Below are 21,293 nucleotides of genomic sequence, written 5' to 3' on the forward strand. Positions count from 1 at the left end.
AGAAGAGTTTGGATTTGATATCCCGCTTTATCACTACCCAAAGGAGTCTCAAAGCGGCTAACATTCTCCTTTCCCTTCCTCCCCCACAACAAACACTCTGTGAGGTGAGTGGGGCTGAGAGACTTCGAAGAAGTGTGACTGGCCCAAGGTCACCCAGCAGCTGCATGTGGAGAAGCGGGGAAGCGAACCCGGTTCACCAGATTACAAGTTCACCACTCTTAACCACCACACCACACTGGCTACATGTCAATGGCCCCCCAAATGTGTGTAGTAAAATAGTGCACTCGCGCACACGTATGTATACCAGAGCACACACGCACACACCATGATGGGCTGTGGAATTTGGATCCTTGGCCCTCGATGGAAATCGTAGCACAATTTTGACCGCACACAGCTTCCCCCACATCCTTTCCCCCTGCCAACTGCAGCAGAAATCTATGCCAGGTACTTCACCATGTGACCCAAATGAGATCGGTAGGACTGCATTTGTTTTTGCAGCTGCTGCCGCCAAACTACCAGGGGTTTTCAGGGGCCGTATCAGACTACGCATTTGCCACCTGATTGTAGGTTTTTTTAATGTAGCTACCGGTGCTTTGAATTATGCTGAGATGCAAATATGAAATTGAGTTGCTGCAGTCTCTCCAAAACTGTTCTTCCAGAACCGGAATTACTCAAATGCTCTTGTATTTTTGATGACTTCATAGTGGGGAGACTTTAGGCAGATGCTGCAGTTTCCTTTCCTTGAGTGTGCTGGCAAGAGAAGGAGTATTTGTCAAGGTCTCCTTGACACGCTGCTGCTGCCACCACAGGCCCGTTCTTTGAGTCAGGATTTGGCAACTGCGTTTGACTGATTCTGATTTAACTACACAAATTTTGCCCGCATCTCCTTTCCTTCTAGAGAAGTTTCTCTTTAGTGGAGTTAGACTATGCTTCAAGTCGGTTTGCTCTAATTAAGCTTTCTTGCTTGCCTTTTAGAATTAGAAGATGGTCAGAAACAAGCGATGGTCAGCGAGAGGACGGAAACCTTCACCACTTCAAGAAATTTACTGGCCTCTGGAGCAGATGCCATTGAAAGGATTATGTCTTCTTACAAAGAGGTACTGGATGAAATACGCTTGACAGCAGAAAAAAAACAACTGGGGTTTTTTTTGGGGGGGGATCGTAAACGTAGTCTAAAATGGAATTGTGGATACCCACCTGAGGGAGGGTGGGAACAGGAAATCCGGACAAGATTCACAGGAAGCTTCAAAGGTTCCTTGATATAGTCACTATTAAATCCCAAGGTTGTTTTTTTTAAGAGCATTTGTTGTGTCTACTTTTGAATACAGTCGTATCTCAGATCCCAAACACCCTGGAACTCAGACGTTTTGGCTCCTGAACACTGCAAACCCGGAAGTGATAGTTCTGGTTTGTGTACCTGAACGTCCGACGGGGCTTCCGTGGCTTCTGATTGGCTGCAGGAGCTTCCTGCAGCCAATCAGAAGCCACAGTTTGGTTTCTGAACGTTTTGAAAGTCGAACGGACTTCCGGAATGGATTCCATTCAACTTCCAAGGTATGACTGTATTTCTTATAATGACCACAGATGCAAGTCTTCCTAAGGAATAAATAGACTTGAATCCCAAGTTGCTCCTCTATTCACATAAAGTGATTTTCACCAACTTCCCCCTCCATCAGCAGCTTCCTGCAGGATATTTCACACCATTCTCAAGAATTCCCCAATCCACCCAGCCACCACCAGCAGGGGGATGGGAGATAGGGAACTCCTGTTAAGTGAATGTAAATAGCTTGGGGTTTGTGGGATGTATGCTGCCTGGAGTTTTTGGAAATATTGCTTTGTACATGCAATTAGAAAGGAAGGCTGGGATCCAAATTATAGAGACCGTCTTTGGGGGAAGGGTGAGTTGCTACCACAGCCACTGTACACAGTGGTGTAGCATCAGTTGCTGGTGTCCAGAGTGGGTGGGTGTGAGCGGGCGTTGGGCAGAGAGGGCGTCAGCCCATCCGATGCCACCGGAGTGACCCCATCCCCACCAGAGCAAAGTGGGGCCGTGCTGCGCCACCTGCCCAGGGGGAGCCCAGCCGGCCGACACGGCCCTTGACAGGTGGAGAGGAGCACCAGGCCAGGCTGCTCTGGGGTCGCTTGCGTAGGGGCACCTGGTCCACGCCCCTTCAAAAATTGTGTGCCTGGGGCCATGCCCCCCCCGGCACACACACATCCCCACGCTGTGCCCCTGACTGTACATGTACTGTCAGGTTTTTAATGTAAGATGTTAACTTAAAGACATGCCCATATTGTACTCCTACTGCCAGCGGACTACAGACTGCGTGTGAGCGAGATCGCAAGTCACTGTGTGCATTATCCCATAATCTTTGCTTTAACGTCTTTAGGGCGCCTTCATAACCCAGGTAATACAGTTGGGGGGGGGGGATGACAGATCAATAGAGGTGGCTTTTTTAGCCGTGGTTTTCTGCCATTTGCTGACAAATTCCTCATTGGTCAGGTGTTGGTGCAAACCCTTCCCTAGATCAAACACTGAAATCCTGAGGCAACATCAATATAAACATTAGGGGAAGGAATTATCTTCCTTCTGCTCTCCCCCAGTCCTATTCTGGGGTTCTCCTGTCCCTCCAGAGTGGTTTGGGGGGGGGAAGTGTGGGGTGGAGAGGAGATGGGGCAATGCCCCATTGCGCCAGTGAGAGTTCTTGTAGTGGCTTCCACTAGTTCACTGGGTCACCCCAGGTGTTTCTGTGGAGAGAATGGAGAATTTGGCTCAACCTTACTCTATACAGGCAACGTTTTAATGTAAATTAAGATTTGCAATCTACAAGTCCAAACTTAAGCGCCAGAGACGGTTAAAAACTGTGTTCTTATTTCCCAAGTTGGTTTATATTTCTGCAAGTTCTTGCTGTGAAATAGATGTCCACATTATTATTATTTATTATTTATTCATGATGAAACCAATACTATGCAATGTAATACTAGAGCTACATGTGCAGGTTTACAAGTACAAATCTGTTGAATTGTGTAGAAAGTTCCAACACCAAGCTCCTCATTTTTTGCCAGGACTGTTTTTGAACCCGGGTTGCTTGGGCTAAAAGACAACTCAGCCCTTCATCTCGAACTGTCATCATTTCTGACATGTTTGAGATGGTTACCTGTCATGATTTTTAAATTGTATTTATTCATTGTTTAAATGGCCACTCTGGGCTCCTTCTGGAAGGAGAGGCAAGATGAAAATAAATAATAATAATCTTAATATTCAGTACAAACTTTTCAAACAAATGCCAACACCTACTCGGTCTGGTTGAGCCTTCAAATAAAGAGTTATATGTGACTTTTTTCCACCAGGATGTTGCAGGGTGTTCATCCAAGTGTACATGGGAATGCACATTTCATTGAGAACTGTGCAGGGTAGGGTTATATAGTTCAGAAGACAGGTGAGCAAGCAGGGACATTATAGACACCTGATAACGCTATGATATCAGGTGACTCATTTTTCCTTTCCAGTGTGGTGGGCTGTGCTAGAATGGAAAATCCTAGAACAGCTCAGCAGGCCTTGAAGCTACTGCTCAGACATAGAATCCTCAAATTGTGAGGTGAATTAGATAACCAAGAGGTTTTTGTTTGTTTGTTTGTTTGTGTGTGTGTGTGTTTTTTGTTTTGTTTTTTGCCCTCTTGGCGTTTGCCTTAGCAGCCGGAAGCGTCCCGGCCGCCATCTTGTCTCGGGCAATGGCGGGGGGGGGGGAGATAACCAAGAGGGGCATGTGGTGAATGTGGTGGAAGTCTTTTATAATATTTTAACTAGGATTTATATATTGTAATGTTTGAAGTATGAATTTGGAATTATTGATTATGAAAAGTATTTTTTTTTCTTCATTCTTTTTTTTTGTTTCTTTCTTTTATTTTTCGTTTTTCTTCTTTTCTAGTCTGCATTCTGCAAAAATGTATAGATAAATGTTTTTATGTACGGTTATGTATTGTTTCTATTGTTTTTGTTTTTATTTTTTGTAACATTTAATAAAATTTAATTTAAAAAAAAAAAGAATCCTCAAATTGTAGACCTGGATGGGACTTTGAGGATAATCTAAGCCAAGCCCCTGCAAGGCAGGAATATGTAGCAGTCACATACAGGGATTGAACCTGCAGCCTTGGTGTTATCAGCACCATGCTCTAACCACCTGAGCTTATCCAGGCTTTAAAGCATGGGTAGGCAAACTAAGGCCCGGGGGCCGGATCCGGCCCAATCACCTTCTAAATCTGGCCTGCGGATGGTCCAGGAATCAGCATGTTTTTACATGAGTAGAATGTGTGCTTTTATTTAAAATGCATCTCTGGGTTATTTGTGGGGCATAGGAACCTTTCTGTAATGTTTTTGAAATATACTCGGAGTCGAGAGTGGATTTCATGCTCTTTATTCAGCTCATAGTGGTGAGGAGGAATGGAAGTCCCCCCAAAGTATCTGCTTTATATACATTATTTACACAATGGGCTGCATGTGATTGGCTAATTCCGGAATTCTCCTGTAGGCCAATCAGGTTGTGGATTCACTTCCATCTGGAGCTGGATTGGGTGGCTCCTGCAGACCAATCAGACTGCTGCATTGTTCTAGGACCAATCAGACTGCTGCATTTTGGATCCTATTGTTCTAGGACCAATCATACTGCTGCATTGTTCTAGGACCAATCAGACTGCTGCATTTTGGATCCTATTCAACTCAGTACATAACAGTTTTAATATCACTTCCGGTGACGAAGGCAGAGACATCTTCTCCCTACATGAACCCTCAGTCCCCACCTGTGTTTTAATTGGCACTTAGGAAGACATGGTGGCAGCTAGTGGAGAAGTCCCAGCCCCTGCTGCTTTAATAGAAAGCACCATGGGGAGAACAGGACAGGAAACCTACTGCTGCCCTCACAAAAGGTGGCATTTTAAATGTGTGTGTCACTTTTTAAGACGCTGTTGCTTCTGGCCACATTATTATTATTATTATTATTATTATTATTATTATTCATCATTCTTATCCTGCCCATCTGGCTGGGTTGTCCCACCCACACTGGGCAGCTTCCATCACAAATAAGAACAAATCATATTGGCCGGAATATAAGCCTCATTTTCCCCCCAAATTCCGACCATGAAAAGTTAAAGTGCGGCTTAAATTCACAGCCTTACAAAAATTGGCTTTTACGATATCACTGCTGAAACAGACATACGGTAAAACGGAATGGGTGTGGGTGACTGCGGAATTTTAAGGGAGCGGCTTATATTTGGGTGTTGTCTCTGTCTCTCCCCCCCCCCCCATGAATTTTAAAGCTGCGGCTTATATTCGGGTGCGGGTTTTATTTGGGCCAATACGGTAACAAAACATTGAACATTAAAAATACCCCGATAAAGGGCTGCCTTCAGGTGTCTTCTAAAAGTTGCTCTTTACCTCCTTGACATCTGATGGGAGAACATCACTGCTGAGAATAATAATAACAATAATACATTTTTAGTTATATCCTGCCCTCCCCAGCCGAAGCCAGTCTCAGGGCAGCTAACAACAATAAAATAAGACAACATTTTAAAATCATTTCATTAAAAAATTACTTCAAATCAAATTGATGGCCCTACCCTCTGCCTGGTTCCCTGTAACTTCAGTTCTTGCAGTGAGGAAGCTGCCAGAAGACCCTCAGAGCTGGACCTCAGTGTCCAGGCTGAATGACAGTGGTGGAGATGCTCCTTCAGGAGCAAAGGCTGTTTAGGGCCTTAAAGGTCAGCTCCAACACTTTGAATTGTGCTTGGAAACATACTGGGAACCAGTGTAGAGCCTTTAGGCCCAGTGCTATATATGGCCCCGGTGGCTGCTCCCAATCACCAGTCTAGCTGCTGCATTCTGGATTAATTGTAGTTTCCGGGTCCCCTTCAAAGGTAGCCCCACGTAGAGTGCATTGCAGTAGTCCAAGCAGGAGATAACCAGAGCATGTACCACTCTGGCGAGACAGTTAAACATCCCGGCTCCCACCCAAACTGGCAAACCAGTTTGGACACACACACAGACACACACAGACACACACACACAGGTTACCAGCCCCGTTTCAGGGCACAGAGAGCTCAGTACCAGGCATGAAGCCCAAAACTTCTGCCAGCCCTCAGTTAATTTATGGAATTTGCTCTGAGAAGACCTGCTGATGCCCACAAGCTTATATGGCTTTGGAAAGTGGGAGGGGAGACGGTGATAGCTAGCTGTGACCTCTGGGTTCAGATACACTATAGAGTGGTACCTCGGGTTAAGAACCTAATTCGTTCTGGAGGTCTGTTCTTAACCTGAAACTGTTCTTAACCTGAGGTACCACTTTAGCTGCCGCCACCGCTGCCACCACCGGGCGATTTCTGTCCTGAAGCAAAGTTCTTAACCTGAGGTAATATTTCTGAGTTAGCGGAGTCTGTAACCTGAAGCGTATGTAACCTGTAGCATCTGTAACCTGAGGGACCACTGTACCTTTGAATGCCAGTTGGTGGGAGCAGAAATAGGAGACAACTATTGCTTCAAGCCTGTGTGGGCTTCCTGGTGGCATCTGGTTGGCCACTGTAGGAAACTGAGTTCTGTCCTAAATGGATTTTTGCCTTCACCCATCTTGCTGGTCCAGATGTTTTGGCCTACTTCCTTTCTGCCAGCAGATGGAGACGGCACATTATGGTTTGGGGTTGTCATAATTTGTGGATTGGGAACTCGCCAGCTTTCAGAATCTCTCCCCATCGCACACCCCAGAAATTTGGGTATGGTTTCCTACGTTTTTGGAAGACAGGCTGAGCCAAGGCCAAAGGCATAGGAATAATTTCAGCCGCCATCTATAACAGAGACATCGCGAAAGAATCAGATTAGGGAGTGAGGACCTGAGTAGAATGAGCCAACATTATTCCGGTGAGGGTGGATGGGATTTGCATTCAAACATTTCCCTACACACAGAAATCCAGGCAACTTCCACGGCAGCATCTTTCATTGGGGTCAAGACACAACTGAATGATTCTGTTGTAAAATTGGTGTGTGTCTGTGGGAGTGCTTCCACATAGATGTTCAGTGTTGAATCCGCAGGTTTGGTTCACTCGTGTTTAATGAGGTTCTCACGCAACACTGTCATCTAATCCTTGTCATTCACCATCTGCCCTGTCAGGAGAAATAAGAGGCCGAGGGAAGGAGGCACAGAGAACACCAGGCCTGCTTCAGCCAGGCTGCTCCTGTCTCTCTTGGGCAGATGGTATCCATTGGGATACTGTGAGGAGGAGCAAGGATGTGCCGGAAGCAGACACCAATAAGGCCTGCGCTAGCAGGACTGTTCCCTCCCCACAGCCAACTTTAAATGTTATCTCATTTGTTTTAGTCCATAAAAATTGTAAATTGCCTTGGATGCCTTAGGCAGAAAGGTGGTAAAGGTAAAGGGACCCCTGACCATTAGGTACAGTCGTGACTGACTCTGGGGTCATGGCGCTCATCTCGCTTTATTGGCCAAGGGAGCCAGCGTACAGCTTCCGGGTCAAGTGGCCAGCATGACTAAGCCACTTCTGGCGAACCAGAGCAGTGCACGGAAATGCTGTTTATCTTCCCGCCGAAGAGGTACCTATTTATCTACTTGCACTTTGACGTGCTTTCGAACTGCTAGGTTGGCAGGAGCAGGGACTGAGCAATGGGAGCTCACCCCGTCGAGGGGATTCGAACCGCCTACATTCTGATCGGCAAGCCCTAGGCTCTGTGGTTTAACCCACAGCGCCACCCGCATCCCAGAAAGGTTGTACATAAATACAAATTTATTATTATTATTATTATTATTACTATTAATTGTTATTATTTATTTCACTTGTGGAGCTTCTGTCTCTTCTCAGACTGCAAAAAGCAGTCTTTTAAAAAGAGATTGGAAGAATATCACTGTTTTTACAATGTAGATGCCTTTAGCACTACTTGTCAATCTTTTTAAAATAGTGGGGTTTAGACATGGGCAGGGACGGATCAGGAAGGCAATTTATCTCTACTTAACACCCATTCATTATAACCCTTGTGGTGGGTACCATTTTATGACCCCAATTTTGTTTTGTTAAAGTCAATCTTTCAGTTATCACTCAAATGCTTTTCTGGTTAAAGAGAGGTGTGTAAGATCATAACACTATGGAATTCATGTTGTGCAGCAGTATAGGATTAAAGCAGCATGTTGTTGTAGCGCTGGACATCTCTCTTCGTTTTCTTTTAAAGCCGAAAAATCCTACAGCTGTATTTAAAAATCAATTGCAAAATAAAAGCAGGGATGTAAAATGGTTACAGTGGATGCATGCTGTGCTGAATCTGGCTGCACCTACAGCAGCAATGGCATGTCCAGAACACTGCCGGACGTAGACATAAAAAAATCACAGTATGCTTGAAAGTGTGTGCAATAGTAGTCTGAATGTTGTTGTGTTTGACCCGATATGTGAGCATGCATGAGTGTGTGTGCATGCACACATGCATGTAGATCAGGGGTCAGCAAACTTTTTCAGCAGGGGTCTGGTCCACTGTCCTTCAGACCTTGTGGGGGGCCGGACCATATTTTGAAAAAAACATATGAATGAATTCCTATGCCCCACAAATAACCCAGAGATGCACTTTAAATAAAAGGACACATTCTACTCATGTAAAAACACGCTGATTCCCAGACCGCCCGCGGGCCAGATTGAGAAGGCGATTGGGCCGGATCCGGCCCCCGGGCCTTAGTGTGCCTACCCATGATGTAGATGAATTGGGGAGTCCACAACAGACCATTAATCCAGTTTTTGTTCACATGCAAAATTCCTCCTTCAAATAACATCTCAAACAAATGTTTCCGGGAGGGAAGGGGGGAATAAATTGGTAAACAGGCATCACACCCTACTTTTAAATCAAGCAGTGGGGTGTCCTGACACTTGCCTAGAATTTAATGTTTACGAGCGCATCTGAAAGTGTGTCTTTGACAGGCAAGCAGGAGCACATTAGGCCTGGAGTTGCTTTCTATATCAGTCACCAGATGCTGGTTGAAGCCAAGTGAATGGTGTTGCCTTTCTCTAAGAAGTTGGCAGCAGAAATGAAAAAGAGAAGTACTTATTCTTTCCTTGAGGTTGTTGTTTATTGGTCCACAAATCACATACAGACAGCTTAAAGCTGCTGAAGTTTTTCCTGCCCCTGCCATCCAGTGATTTTCAGGTGGTGGTGTCATCATCATACACTACGCTAAGAAGCTGGATTTCTATAGGAAGCTCCTATCTTTAGGAAGAAATATCTGAATGTCCATCAGAATTGGATTCATTGCTTTCATGGAATCATCTTTTCCCCCTGGAATAACAGAACACAATGCACATAACACGGCGGTATGCTTGGTAGAGCAAAAGCACGTGCTACAATAATTCGTCGGCACAGTTCTGTTTTTAATCTTTGCAATCGTTTATCGTTTTGCAGGTCACAGAGTTAGCAGGCTACACAGCTCGTGTGTACAACATGTTTTCAGTCTTCGATGAAGTGAAGAGGGGCATTTACAAAAGGACAGCTGTTTCTCAAGAATGTGAAAGCAACAATAAGAAAAGAGATAAAACAGAGCAACATATCGACGGCCCATTGGAAATCAAGGGTAATGAATGATGCATTTTTATTTTTTTTTAAAGATTCCTCTTTAACAGCTTGCAATTTGAAATTGAAACCCTGGGACAGCTATTTTAACAAAACTATCCACTTAATTCATTTCCTTTGCCTAGAATAATAGATCCTGGTATCTTCTGGTCCCAGCTGTGCATATTCCACATCCAACTCTTGACTTTTATAGACTGTTTTCTGTGAGATGCTAAAGGCTGATCTGTGCAAATAATAATAATAATAATAATAATAATAATAATAATAATAGCAACATGGTACCTGGTTCCTGTGGCTGCACCATTTCAGATGGAAGGTGACATACCTGAATACTCCACCACTTCAAAATCCCCCTGCACATGGAAACATAGTATGTCAGGAAGATAATTCTAGTTTAGTATTCTCCAGGATAGAATGAAAAATGTGGCATTTCAAACTTTCACTTTTCCACCTTGGTACAATCCCAGGAATTGTATGAGTACATTTGTGTGAAGGTCTTCTGCTAATGGAATTCCAATCTTTTCATTCAGCTCTCCCTTATTCTGCTTTCCTCTTCATGCTTCTTACTTCTCATTGGACGCCATGCGGCTTGCCTTCCAGTAGCCCTCTCTAAAGAAATTGTTGTAACTCTTCATCTAATACTTATTTTATTTCCTGGCTTATCCAGAAAACTTCCCTCCCCATTATCTCCCTTCTCTTTAACTAACCTTAGTAAATACTCTTTTCTTGTTCATTGCTTCCAATGCATACTCTTTCCCCCCACAGCTGATTTTTGACCGCCCCTCATTCTGTCTATTAACATGTATATTATTTGGGGGGTCATCTTGCTTGCAGGTTTGTTAAATGGTGGCTTTTAAGGTGCTGCCTTAAATATGTATTGAATTCCACAGCATCCTAGCATGTTGTGAAATAGGGTAGGATTGGAGGACTTACTCAAACTAAGAGAACTTGTTGTTGTTTAGTCGTTTAGTCGTGTCCAACTCTTCATGACCCCATGGACCAGAGCACGCCAGGCACTCCTGTCTTCCACTGCCTCCCGCAGTTTGGTCAAACTCAGCCTTCTTTATGGTCCAGCTCTCACTTCCATACGTACATCACTACTGGGAAAACTCAGTGATCCTTATTCACATGTTGTTGTTGTTTAGTTGTTTAGTAACTCTTCGTGACCCCATGGACCAGAGCACGCCAGGCACTCCTGTCTTCCCCTGCCTCCCACAGTTTGGTCAAACTCATGCTGGTAGCTTCGAGAACACTGTTCAACCATCTCATCCTCTGCCGTCCCCTTCTCCTTGTGCCCTCCATCTTTCCCAACATCAGGGTCTTTTCCAGGGAGTCTTCTCTTCTGATGAGGTAGCCAAAGTATTAGAGCCTAAGCTTCAGGATCTGTCCTTCCAGTGAGCACTCAGGGCTGATTTCCTTAAGGATGGATAGGTTTGATCTTCTTGCAGTCCATGGAACTCTCAAGAGTCTTCTCCAGCACCATAATTCAAAAGCATCAATTCTTCAGCGATCAGCCTTCTTATGGTCCAGCTCTCACATCACTACTGGGAAAACATAGCTTTTACTATACGGACCTTTGTCGGCAAGGTGATGTCTCTACTTCTCAAGATGCTGTCTAGGCCTGTCATTGCCCTTCTCCCAAGAAGCAGGCGTCTTTTAATTTCGTGACTGCTGTTACCATCTGCAGTGATCATGGAGCCCAAGAAAATAAAATCTCTCACGGCCTCCATTTCTTCCCCTTCTGTTTGCCAGGGCGTGATGGGCCCAGTGGCGATGATCTTAGTTTTTTTTATGTTGAGCTTCAGACCATATTTTGCGCTCTCCTCTTTCACCCTCATTAGAAGATTCTTTAAGAGAACTTAGTGAAAAGTAATTTCTGGTTCTGCAGTGAGGTTTCAAATCGTGTGCACTTTTCTAAATTGTAACCACATTTTCTGGTTAAGTTTTGTGTTCTGAGGATAGTTTTCCCAGCTCTCTTTCAAAGTCCATGAGTTGAAAATTAGAACCTTTCTATGTAGGAGGGAGACTGTAAAGGAGACAATCTCCACTTTACATATTTCTAACTACATCTCGGATAGGTATTGTACCCTATACCGTTATGTCTCCTTCACTTCTCATGATCAAAAGTGTATAATAAAGCAGTTATATAGCCCACTACTGTATTTATTGTAATCTACTATTATAGATTACAATATTATAGGGACGCGGGTGGTGCTGTGGGTTAAACCACAGAGCCTAGGACTTGCCGATGAGAAGGTCGGCAGTTCGAATCCCGGCGACGGGGTGAGCTCCTGTTGCTCGGTCCCTGCTCCTGCCAATGTAGCAGTTCGAAAGCACGTCAAAGTGCAAGTAGATAAATAGGTACTGCTCCGGTGGGAAGGCCAACGGCGTTTCTGTGCGCTGCTCTTGTTTCGCCAGAAGCGGCTTAGTCATGCTGGCCACATGACCCGGAAGCTGTACGCCAATAAAGCGAGATGAGCACCGCAACCCCAGTCGGTCATGACTGGACCTAATGGTCAGGGGTCCCTTTACTTTTACAATTATAGTGGCATACAACAATGGGGGTTAGGGAAGGTCAATCTATAAATACATTGTCAAAAATGTGGCTATAGTATGCTGCTACTGCTTTAGTCGTTCCCTGGTTACAAATCTGGATTATTTAAAAGCATATCTGAACTCTTGTTAATCTTCAGAGAAATGCTGCCAGACTTTATAATGAATCTATTGTTTATTTTACATTAGGAACAATAGTTGAATAGTTTTCAACTATTTGGAACAGTTTTAAGTCTTTGAGAAAAGGTATTGCATTCATTCAGTGATACATTCTTGCGATGAAGAAGGGTTTCAGTATTTAGGTTAGACACGTGGATTCATATAAGTTAAAAAAAAAGTCAAATGGCTCCACCTTTCTTATTACTTTCTGAACAGTTTCTGCTCATCTGTAGCGAAGCATGCTTTGGATATTGAAATACAATGCTAAACCAGTGAATTCAGAAGCTAGAGGCTGGCTTCAGTGTAATGTTTAAGATCAGATTCACAGAGAGAAACAGACTCCTGTTTAGCATTAGGTAAGGCAGTGCCCTTCACATCCAGCCAAAAGGATGTAAGGCCCAACACACAACACCGTATTCCAGCTAAAGGCTGGAAAGAGCGTTCATGCTCCATCTGCTGGGACTTAAAAGAAATAACCATGCAGTGTGCTTTAATGCTGTTTAATCACCCCTAATACCATTCATTCTCTCTAATGCTAAGTGAAGGTGAAGCCAAGGAGTGCTTTGCAGACTTAGAAGATCCTGAAAGGAGAAGGGTGGGTTCAGAAGTTGTGCTGTAGCCTAGGGCTTGCCAATCAGAAGGTCAGCGGTTCGAATCCCCGCGACGGGGTGAGCTCCCGTTGTTCGGTCTCTGCTCCTGCCAACCTAGCAGTTCGAAAGCACATCAAAGTGCAAGTAGATAAATAGGTACCACTCTGGCGGGAAGGTAAACGGCGTTTCTGTGCGCTGCTCTGGTTCACCAGAAGCGGCTTAATCATGCTGGCCACATGACCCGGAAGCTGTACACTGGCTCCCCTGGCCAGTAATTCGAGATGAGTGCCGTAAAGCCAGAGTTGTTCGCGACTGGACCCTAACGGTCAGGGGTCCGTTGCATGAATAAGCCCTCCCAAGACTGACAGCTTTTTGTCTGTCTTCCTGTACATGTGTGTGCTTCACTAACATGTTGTAATTTTTGTTTGTTTGTTTTACTTGTAGGAAGAGTAATAGATGTTGATCATGGAATTATCTGTGAAAACGTTCCTATCATTACCCCAAATGGAGATGTGGTGGCGTCAAGGCTAAACTTCAAAGTAAGACGATGTGCAAGAATCTTCCGACCGTGGCCACCACAGTTAGCATAAATGCAGCATGCAGTTCATGTACCTTCTGTTAATTAATTGGACAACAATATATAAAAGAGGGGGAATCAAGCAAAGCAGACGTAGTGACTCAGAGCTAGAAGCTTATAGTTTCTCTGACTTTGGTAAACAGGGAGACAGGATTCCCTTTCCCATGCTGCGGCCCGCACATTAAATCAATGTGCAGAGGAAAACAGGCATCTATTGGTTTTTGCCCCTGTCCATTGCAGAGATTATGAGAAAAGACTATACATGCATGTAAACTATTACACATCTAGGATCAGTACTTGTAGTAAGGAGCCCTTGCCATGTATACAGGCCCCGTGTAAGTACAGTCCTTTTTCTTGTTCCACCCAATGAGTGGATCATAGAAGTATATAGCCAGAAGGGACAGCAAGGGTCATCTAGTCCAACCCCCTGGGAAGCAAAAAACTGTTACCCAACGTGGGCCTTGAACGCATCACCCTGAGATTAAGAGTTCCGTGCTATACTGACTAGATAGATAGATAAACTTTATTTGCATTAGCCAACGGCCGTAGCAACATAAAACAAGCAATATATACAATTAAAAAACAACAACAATGGATAAAAAGGACCATCAAATGACCAAGACCATCGTTCAAATAGTGGCCCTTAATCTCATTGCACCCTCGATAAACCTAGCAACTTTTGCTGTTGTCTGATCATTCTGATCTGACAACAGGAAGAACAACGTGGCCTCAGATGGGCGGCCTGGGATGTTAAGTAGGAGTGGGGTGATGATCTCATTCCTCAGGTCTTTATAAAGAGGGCAAGACAGGAGGACACGAGCCACTGTTTCCAGAGGGGCAGAGTCGCTTCTCAGTTGGAATCCTTCGCTATCTGCCCTCAAGTATGGCAGAGGGCATCACATCCAATCTGGCCAATGTGAAGGCACATCTGTATTTTGGGATAGTTAATTTATACAAATATGGTGCCAGGGAGTCAAACTGGGGGGGGGGGGGGGGAGGCATACCAAGGCCAGCGCTTCTTCATAATGGCCAGGTTGTTCTGTTGCTCCAAGTCCTTCAGACGCTGTTCAGTTAGTGATTTCAGCTATACTGACTAAACTATTGGGGATGGGGTCACTGGCACACAGGCCCTTAGCTTAAGGACAAGGCCCGTTGCTGCAGTTCTGCCACCCTCAATGCGTTGATTTAAATGTGTGGACTGGGATGTGCAAAGAGGGCTAGACAGTGAGGATGCCCTTTTTCCATTATCATGCCATTTCCAGGTTAATAACGACAGCTGGAACGCTCAGAGCACCTAAGAGCTACTCTTGGGTTCCATTGCTACCGTTAGATGTCCTGTCTTTGCCTCCTAAGTAGACAAGCAGTTCTGCTTCTTGCTTTAAAAACATTATCAAGTCAAGAAAAGAGTATTAGAGTTGGGTGAGTGCTCTACTGCTGAGACAGCCTTGAGACTTCAGAATCCGTGATCCTGAGGGCCAGGAAGATGGGAAGGCATGCTTGATAGCTGGCTGGAAGTATTAACAGAACCTACTGGGCTTGGTTTATGGATTTTGTTTTTAGTTACTGAAATGAATTTTAACTAGCTTGTGTATACTTCTTTAATCTATCCCATCCTTCTGCGCCGGATGATAGCATACATTCCATACATATATTATTTCTCAGCACACTTAAAGCACACAGATCCCCCCAAAGAATCTGTGGGAGGATTGTTTGTGCTGGGAACTGTAGCTCTGTTGAGGGGTGAACTAGAGTTCCCAGGATTCAGGTGGGCGTGTGGGTGTGCCTGATGTGGATGTGACCCCTTCACTTAGCTTTACAGTAAGAAGTTAGTTTTTCTGTGCTTTCATCCAGACACCTTTACTGAGAATTTATTATTATTATTATTATTATTATTATTATTATTATTATTGTTATTGTTATTATTATTATTATTATTATTATTATTATTATTATTATTTACTATTATTACTTATTATTATTAATCTACGATTATTAATTATTATTAATTTGTACCCTGCCCATCTGACTGAGTTCCCCCAGCCACTTTGGGCAGCGGCTTCCAACATATATAAAAACATAATAAAACATTAAACATTTAAAAACTTCACCATACAGGGCTGCCTTCAGATGTCTTCTAAAGGTTGTACAGTGGTGCCTCGCAAGACGAAAAGAATCCGTTCTGTGATTCTCTTCGTCTAGCGGTTTTTTCGTCTTGCGAAGCAAGCCCATTGACGGGTTAGAGGATTAGCGCTATTAGCGGCTTTTAGCGGCTTATCAGCTTATTGGATCAGCTGATAAGCGGCTTAGCGGCTTAGAAAAAGGGGGGGAGGGAAAAAACCCCGCAGGAACTCGCAAGACATTGTGGTCTTGCGAAGCAAGCCCATAGGAGATTCGTTTTGCGAAGCACCTCCAAAACGGAAAACCCTTTCGTCTAGCGAGTTTTCCGTCTTGCGAGGCATTCGTCTTGCGGGGCACCACTGTATAGTTACTTATCTCCTTGACATCTGATGGGAGGGCGTTCCACAGGGTGGGAGCCGCTACCTAGAAGGCAAGTGGCCAGATTCTACATAAGGCAAGGTGTCAGCCTCTACTTTACTCAGTAATTGCAAAAAACAAAATAAAAAATTCCTTCCGGTAGCACCTTAAAGACCAACTAAGTTAGTTCTTGGTATGAGCTTTCGTGTGCATGCACACTTCTTCAGATACACTGAAGAAGTATCTGAAGAAGTGTGCATGCACACGAAAGCTCATACCAAGAACTAACTTAGAACAACACGGCTACCTATCTGTAACTACAAAAAACAAAACACTGTGGGGATTTCCCCCATATACTGTGGGAGAAGAAATGTGTTCTGAAATTCTCACTTCACCAAAAGTGTTAATAGCAGGGGTCAGCAACCTTTTTTAGCCGTGGGCCGGTCTACCGTCCCTCAGACCATGTGGGGGGCCAGACTATATTTTGAAAGGGGGGGGGAATGAACAAATTCCTATGCCCCACAAATAACCCAGAGATGCATTTTAAATAAAAGCACATAATCTACTCATGGGACACCGGTGGCGCTGTGGGTTAAACCACTGAGCCTAGGACTTGCCAATCAGAAGGTCGGCGGTTCGAATCCCCGTGACGGGGTGAGCTCCCGTTGCTCAGTCCCTGCTCCTGCCAACCTAGCAGTTTGAAAGCACATCAAAGTGCAAGTAGATAAATGGGTACCGCTCTGGTGGGAAGGTAAATGGTGTTTCTGTGCGCTGCTCTGGTTCGCCAGAAGTGGCTTAGTCATGCTGGCCACATGACCCGGAAGCTGTCTGCGGACAAACGCCGGTTCCCTCGGCCAATAAAGCGAGATGAGTGCTGCAGCCCCAGAGTCGGTCACGAATGGACCTAATGGTTAGGGGTCCCTTTACCTTTACTTTATTCTACTCATGTAAAATCACCAGGCATGCCCCACAAATAACCCAGAGATGCAGTTTAAATAAGAGGACACATTCTACTCATGTAAAAACAGGCTGATTCCAGGACTGTCCGCAGGCAGGATTGAGAAGGTGATTGTGCCGGATCCGGCCCCCGGGTCTTAGGTTAGTGACCCCTGATTAATAGCATAGTGCATCTGAAGAGACTGGCCCTGAGATTCACGACCTGTCTTTTTGCAGTCTGTAAACAAGGATTGTATATCAGTAAACTGATCCTGTTCCTTTTAAAAGTCGGTAGGAGCCTTCAGGATTTGAAGCATGGCTCATTTCCAGCCAAACGGACCTCGAGTTTTAAGGAACTAAGCAAATGTGCAAGCTACGGAATTGCAAACTTCAGAGCAGAATCTAAAAAATAATAATTAAATTAGGACATGATCAGTAAGGGAGGGAATTTATCTTTGTGCTTCTGTGTTTTTGATGCTGTTTCCTGATCCTGACACATAAGTGCTTCAGCACAGATGTGCACCCAAGAGTTTCTCTGGCTTTCCCATTCATTTTAATACATCAACTGCACACATTAATTTCTGTGTGTTCTGTAGTTCCATTCGCTGAGATGAAGCAGGACCCACCTGAGCAGAGGACACCATAAATGGCAGAGTATCAGCAATGGAACTGGACTATGTGGTTTTCCAGATAGCCCATAATTTTCCCTCGAGGATCCTTTTAGGGGCTTCCTCCACAGTAAAGAATAGAAGCATATAACCTCTCTCCCTACGTATGCATAGATCCATGTGATATAATTGTTCCACGCTGCTTCCTCATGGGGTGGGGGGGTGAGTCATATGTGATGATGATGATGATGATGATAATGATGGTGATGGTGAACCCAGTACTTCACCAAGTGGATAGCATTGCATGGCTTCATATGCAAATCAGCTGTTGGCCCATTGATGTGATAAACTTTTTCAGCCACATTAATTGGCTGAGAGCTGATCATGTAGATGCCGTGAGCCAGCAATACCGTATTTTTCGCTCCATAAGACGCACCCGGCCATAAGACGCACCTAGTTTTTAGAGGAGGAAAACAAGAAAGCAACGCAAAGCCTCTTGAGCGAAGAGACAGGAGCGCTCCGGCTGCGCTCAAGAGGCTTGGCGTGGCTATCGCTGAAGCCAGAAGAGCAAGAGGGATTGGTGCACACCCATTCCTCTTGCTCTTCTGGCTTCTGGGATAGCTGCGCAGCCTGCACTCGCTACATAAGACGCACACACATTTCCCCTTTTTAGGAGGGGAAAAGTGCGTCTTATAGAGCGAAAAATACGGTGCTTTATACCTGGCGAATTAGTAGGTACACCTTTATTCCTAGAACTTTCAGTGCTAGGAAATACAGTGGTACCTCGGGTTACATACACTTCAGGTTACATACGCTTCAGTCTACAGACTCCGCTAAACCAGAAATAGTGCTTCAGGTTAACTTTGCTTCAGGATAAGAACAGAATCGTGCTCCGGCGGCGCAGCAGCAGCAGGAGGCCCCATTAGCTAAAGTGGTGCTTCAGGTTAAGAACAGTTTCAGGATAAGAACAGACTTCCAGAACGAATTAAGTACTTAACCCGAGGTACCACTGTAAACACCAGGAAATCTTTCACCCCCCCCCCCACAGAACATCTTAGTGGGGAATTCCCAGTAGGGAATGTGTGCTAATATTGCAACCATGTGGCCAGGGCTGATCGTGTGGGTCTTCCTCGCCTGCTCAGCACTTCCCTAGGAATCATAGATTTGTAGAATTGCAGAGTTGGAAGGGACCACGAGGGTCATCTAGTCCAACCCCCTTGCAGTACAGGAATCTTTCAGCCAATGTGGGGCTTGAACCCACAACCCTGAGATTAAGAGTCTTCTGCTCTACGGACTGCGCCATTCCTCATTTGGCAGTAGGGGAATATATATCAGGTGGGAATAACCCAAGCAATTGGCAGTACCACACAATGATAACGTTTTACACACAATGGTATGAGATTGTGGCATAGGGTATCAGTTCCCACTTCTCTCTGTGTGTGTGTAATTAGTTTTTTGGGGGAGAAGGGGGTGTCTCATACTTTATTAGCACTATAGCGTTTATGATTGTTGGAACTATACATGGTCTCTTTGAAAAGAGACACTTTCTAAGTGCAGAAGGGGTAAAAATTCTGGCGAAAAAATGCCATGTTTATATATAGTTTACTTCCTCCGCTCTGATATTCATTTACATCTAAATATAATCATATGCATTTTCACTAACGACAAATTGCTGACATAGAATGAGATCCTAGATTTCCCATATTAATCTCAGTTCATAAAGACCGCAAAACTCAACACATTGTGGAAAGCAAATGTTACGATTTTGACCTTAGTGTGGTTAAGTCAACCGAGGAAAGGTTTTGTCCTAAAACTGTAGGCCCAGTCCAAGAAATATTGGGACTCTAGTTGATTATGGCACATGTTACATGGGCGTGTTTTTCACACACCTATTTTTGCAGAAGCCAAATGTCCCTACTTAGTAAAAAACAAACTGCAGTTGGTTTATAGCCAATAGAGGAAGCACACAGGAATAAAACACAAGCTATGAACTATATATATGAAGCCACTGTTCTTGGTTATGGTAAATGGGACTCCACATTTATGCTTCGATTGCTTTTTTCCTGTCCAAGCCACAGTGGGAGCACAGAAGACTAGTCTAAGAGTGTTTTTTATGCATAATTCTCACTGCAGCATTCTTCTTCACTGCCGTGTTTCCCCCAAACTTAATATTAAAAAGGTCAATTGTGTGGATCGCTGAGAATCATGTGCATAAAAAACACTCTTTAATGCTAAACTGTGGTTTAACATTCCAGCTTGCATTGCCCTCCCGCCTCGCCTCTTTCGCCGCAGCAACAAGAAAGAGATGGGAAGCTTCCGCTTCCATGTTAGATTAACCACAGTTTAGCATGTTGCCTAAACCCTAAACTGTGGTTTGTCATAACTATGGTTGCTTGAAACAAGCCTGCTTCCTAAGCTGTAGTTTGAAGTTCAGACAGAAAACCATAGTTTGTTGAGACGCATTGTCATAACTCTAAGCTTTGGTTAACGTTGCATCCAAGCCAGTCCTGTGTTAGATTGTTGGTGGAAATAATTGCTTTCTCAAAGGTTATTGTGTTTCTCATAACTTGTAGGTGGAAGAAGGTATGCATCTACTAATCACTGGACCTAATGGTTGTGGGAAGAGTTCTCTCTTCAGGATTCTAAGTGGTTTGTGGCCTGTCTATGAAGGAGTTCTTTACAAACCACCTCCTCAGCATATGTTCTACATTCCTCAGAGGTTTGTGCTTTTACTTGTATCTGTTTTCGCAAAACAATATATTTTTTATAAATAACAAGTGTTTCCTGCTTTTTGGAAATATAGTGCTCAAAGGCAACTCAAAGGAACAAAACAATTAAAAACCATGAACCAATATAAGATTATCGGAGGTCTATGAGTGTCAGCTGGGCTTCTTTGATTTCTCGGATTGGGGCAGGGGGCAGGTATTGGTTTTAGAAAAACGAGAGAAAGGCCACAGTCAACAACTGTTGACAGACTTCTTAAAAGGCTACACTAGCTTCCACTAGAGTGACACTAGGGATGCTTCTCAATCTCTAAACGGGAAAAATCAAAAGGAGGATCATTGAAATTTTCACACTGGCGTGGTAGGTGGAAGGATATAGGAAAGGAGGGGACTTACTCATCGCCAGATACAGACACAGGGTAAGCACCAATTTGAAGAGTAATTAGGGTGGTCCAACAGCAGAATATTGCTCTATCTTGACAAAAGCAAGTGGGACTTTTTATGATGTTTGGATCTTGTGCAATAGCTTGATTAAAAACTGCCCACTCCTAACATGAAAAGCACATTAGCTCTTACCTAGCTGCTGAAAGCAATGGAAGAGCTGGTATTGTTGCTTTCCATGAGATTCAGCCATGAATAACTCTCAACTGAAGTGGGGACAATAAGCTTAAACCACCAGAGGGCTTTTCTGTGTGAATATCTTTCAAGGGAAAGGGGCTTCTGGTGGTGTGTGTGGAACTTGTGGACCTTCAGGTGCTTATAACTACAACTCCCATCAGCCCCAACAAGTGTGGCCAGGAGTGATGGGAGATGTAGTTCAGCGACATCTGAAGGGCCAAGGCCTCACCACAACTGGGCTAGTGCAGGAAAACATCTATGGATTTATGTCATTATTTATGCCATCTTTCTTCCCAAAGTCGCCCAGGGCAGCCAACATCAAAAACGTCAAAACAATACATTTCTAAATGTATCAAAAACCTATTTAAAATATTTTGAACCCACCTAAGAACATTTTGGGGACATGGGTGGTCCCAGCTCCTGCCAACCTAGCAGTTCGAAAGCACGTCA

General features: G+C 44.2%; 1 protein-coding gene across 1 annotated transcript in view; it reads left to right on the forward strand.

Moving 5' to 3' along the window:
* The window catches only part of ABCD2 (ATP binding cassette subfamily D member 2), a 53,200-nt gene that overhangs the window by 12,491 nt on the left and 19,416 nt on the right, over positions 1 to 21,293 (forward strand). The window contains exons 3-6 of the mRNA XM_083463457.1: positions 976 to 1,097; positions 9,437 to 9,605; positions 13,351 to 13,445; positions 20,076 to 20,221. Coding sequence (XP_083319583.1) covers positions 976 to 1,097; positions 9,437 to 9,605; positions 13,351 to 13,445; positions 20,076 to 20,221 — 532 coding nt within the window. The remainder of the gene's footprint in view (positions 1 to 975; positions 1,098 to 9,436; positions 9,606 to 13,350; positions 13,446 to 20,075; positions 20,222 to 21,293) is intronic.

The sequence above is a fragment of the Podarcis liolepis genome (assembly GCF_965112155.1).
Source record: "Podarcis liolepis genome assembly, chromosome: 10".
Lineage (NCBI taxonomy): Eukaryota > Metazoa > Chordata > Lepidosauria > Squamata > Lacertidae > Podarcis > Podarcis liolepis.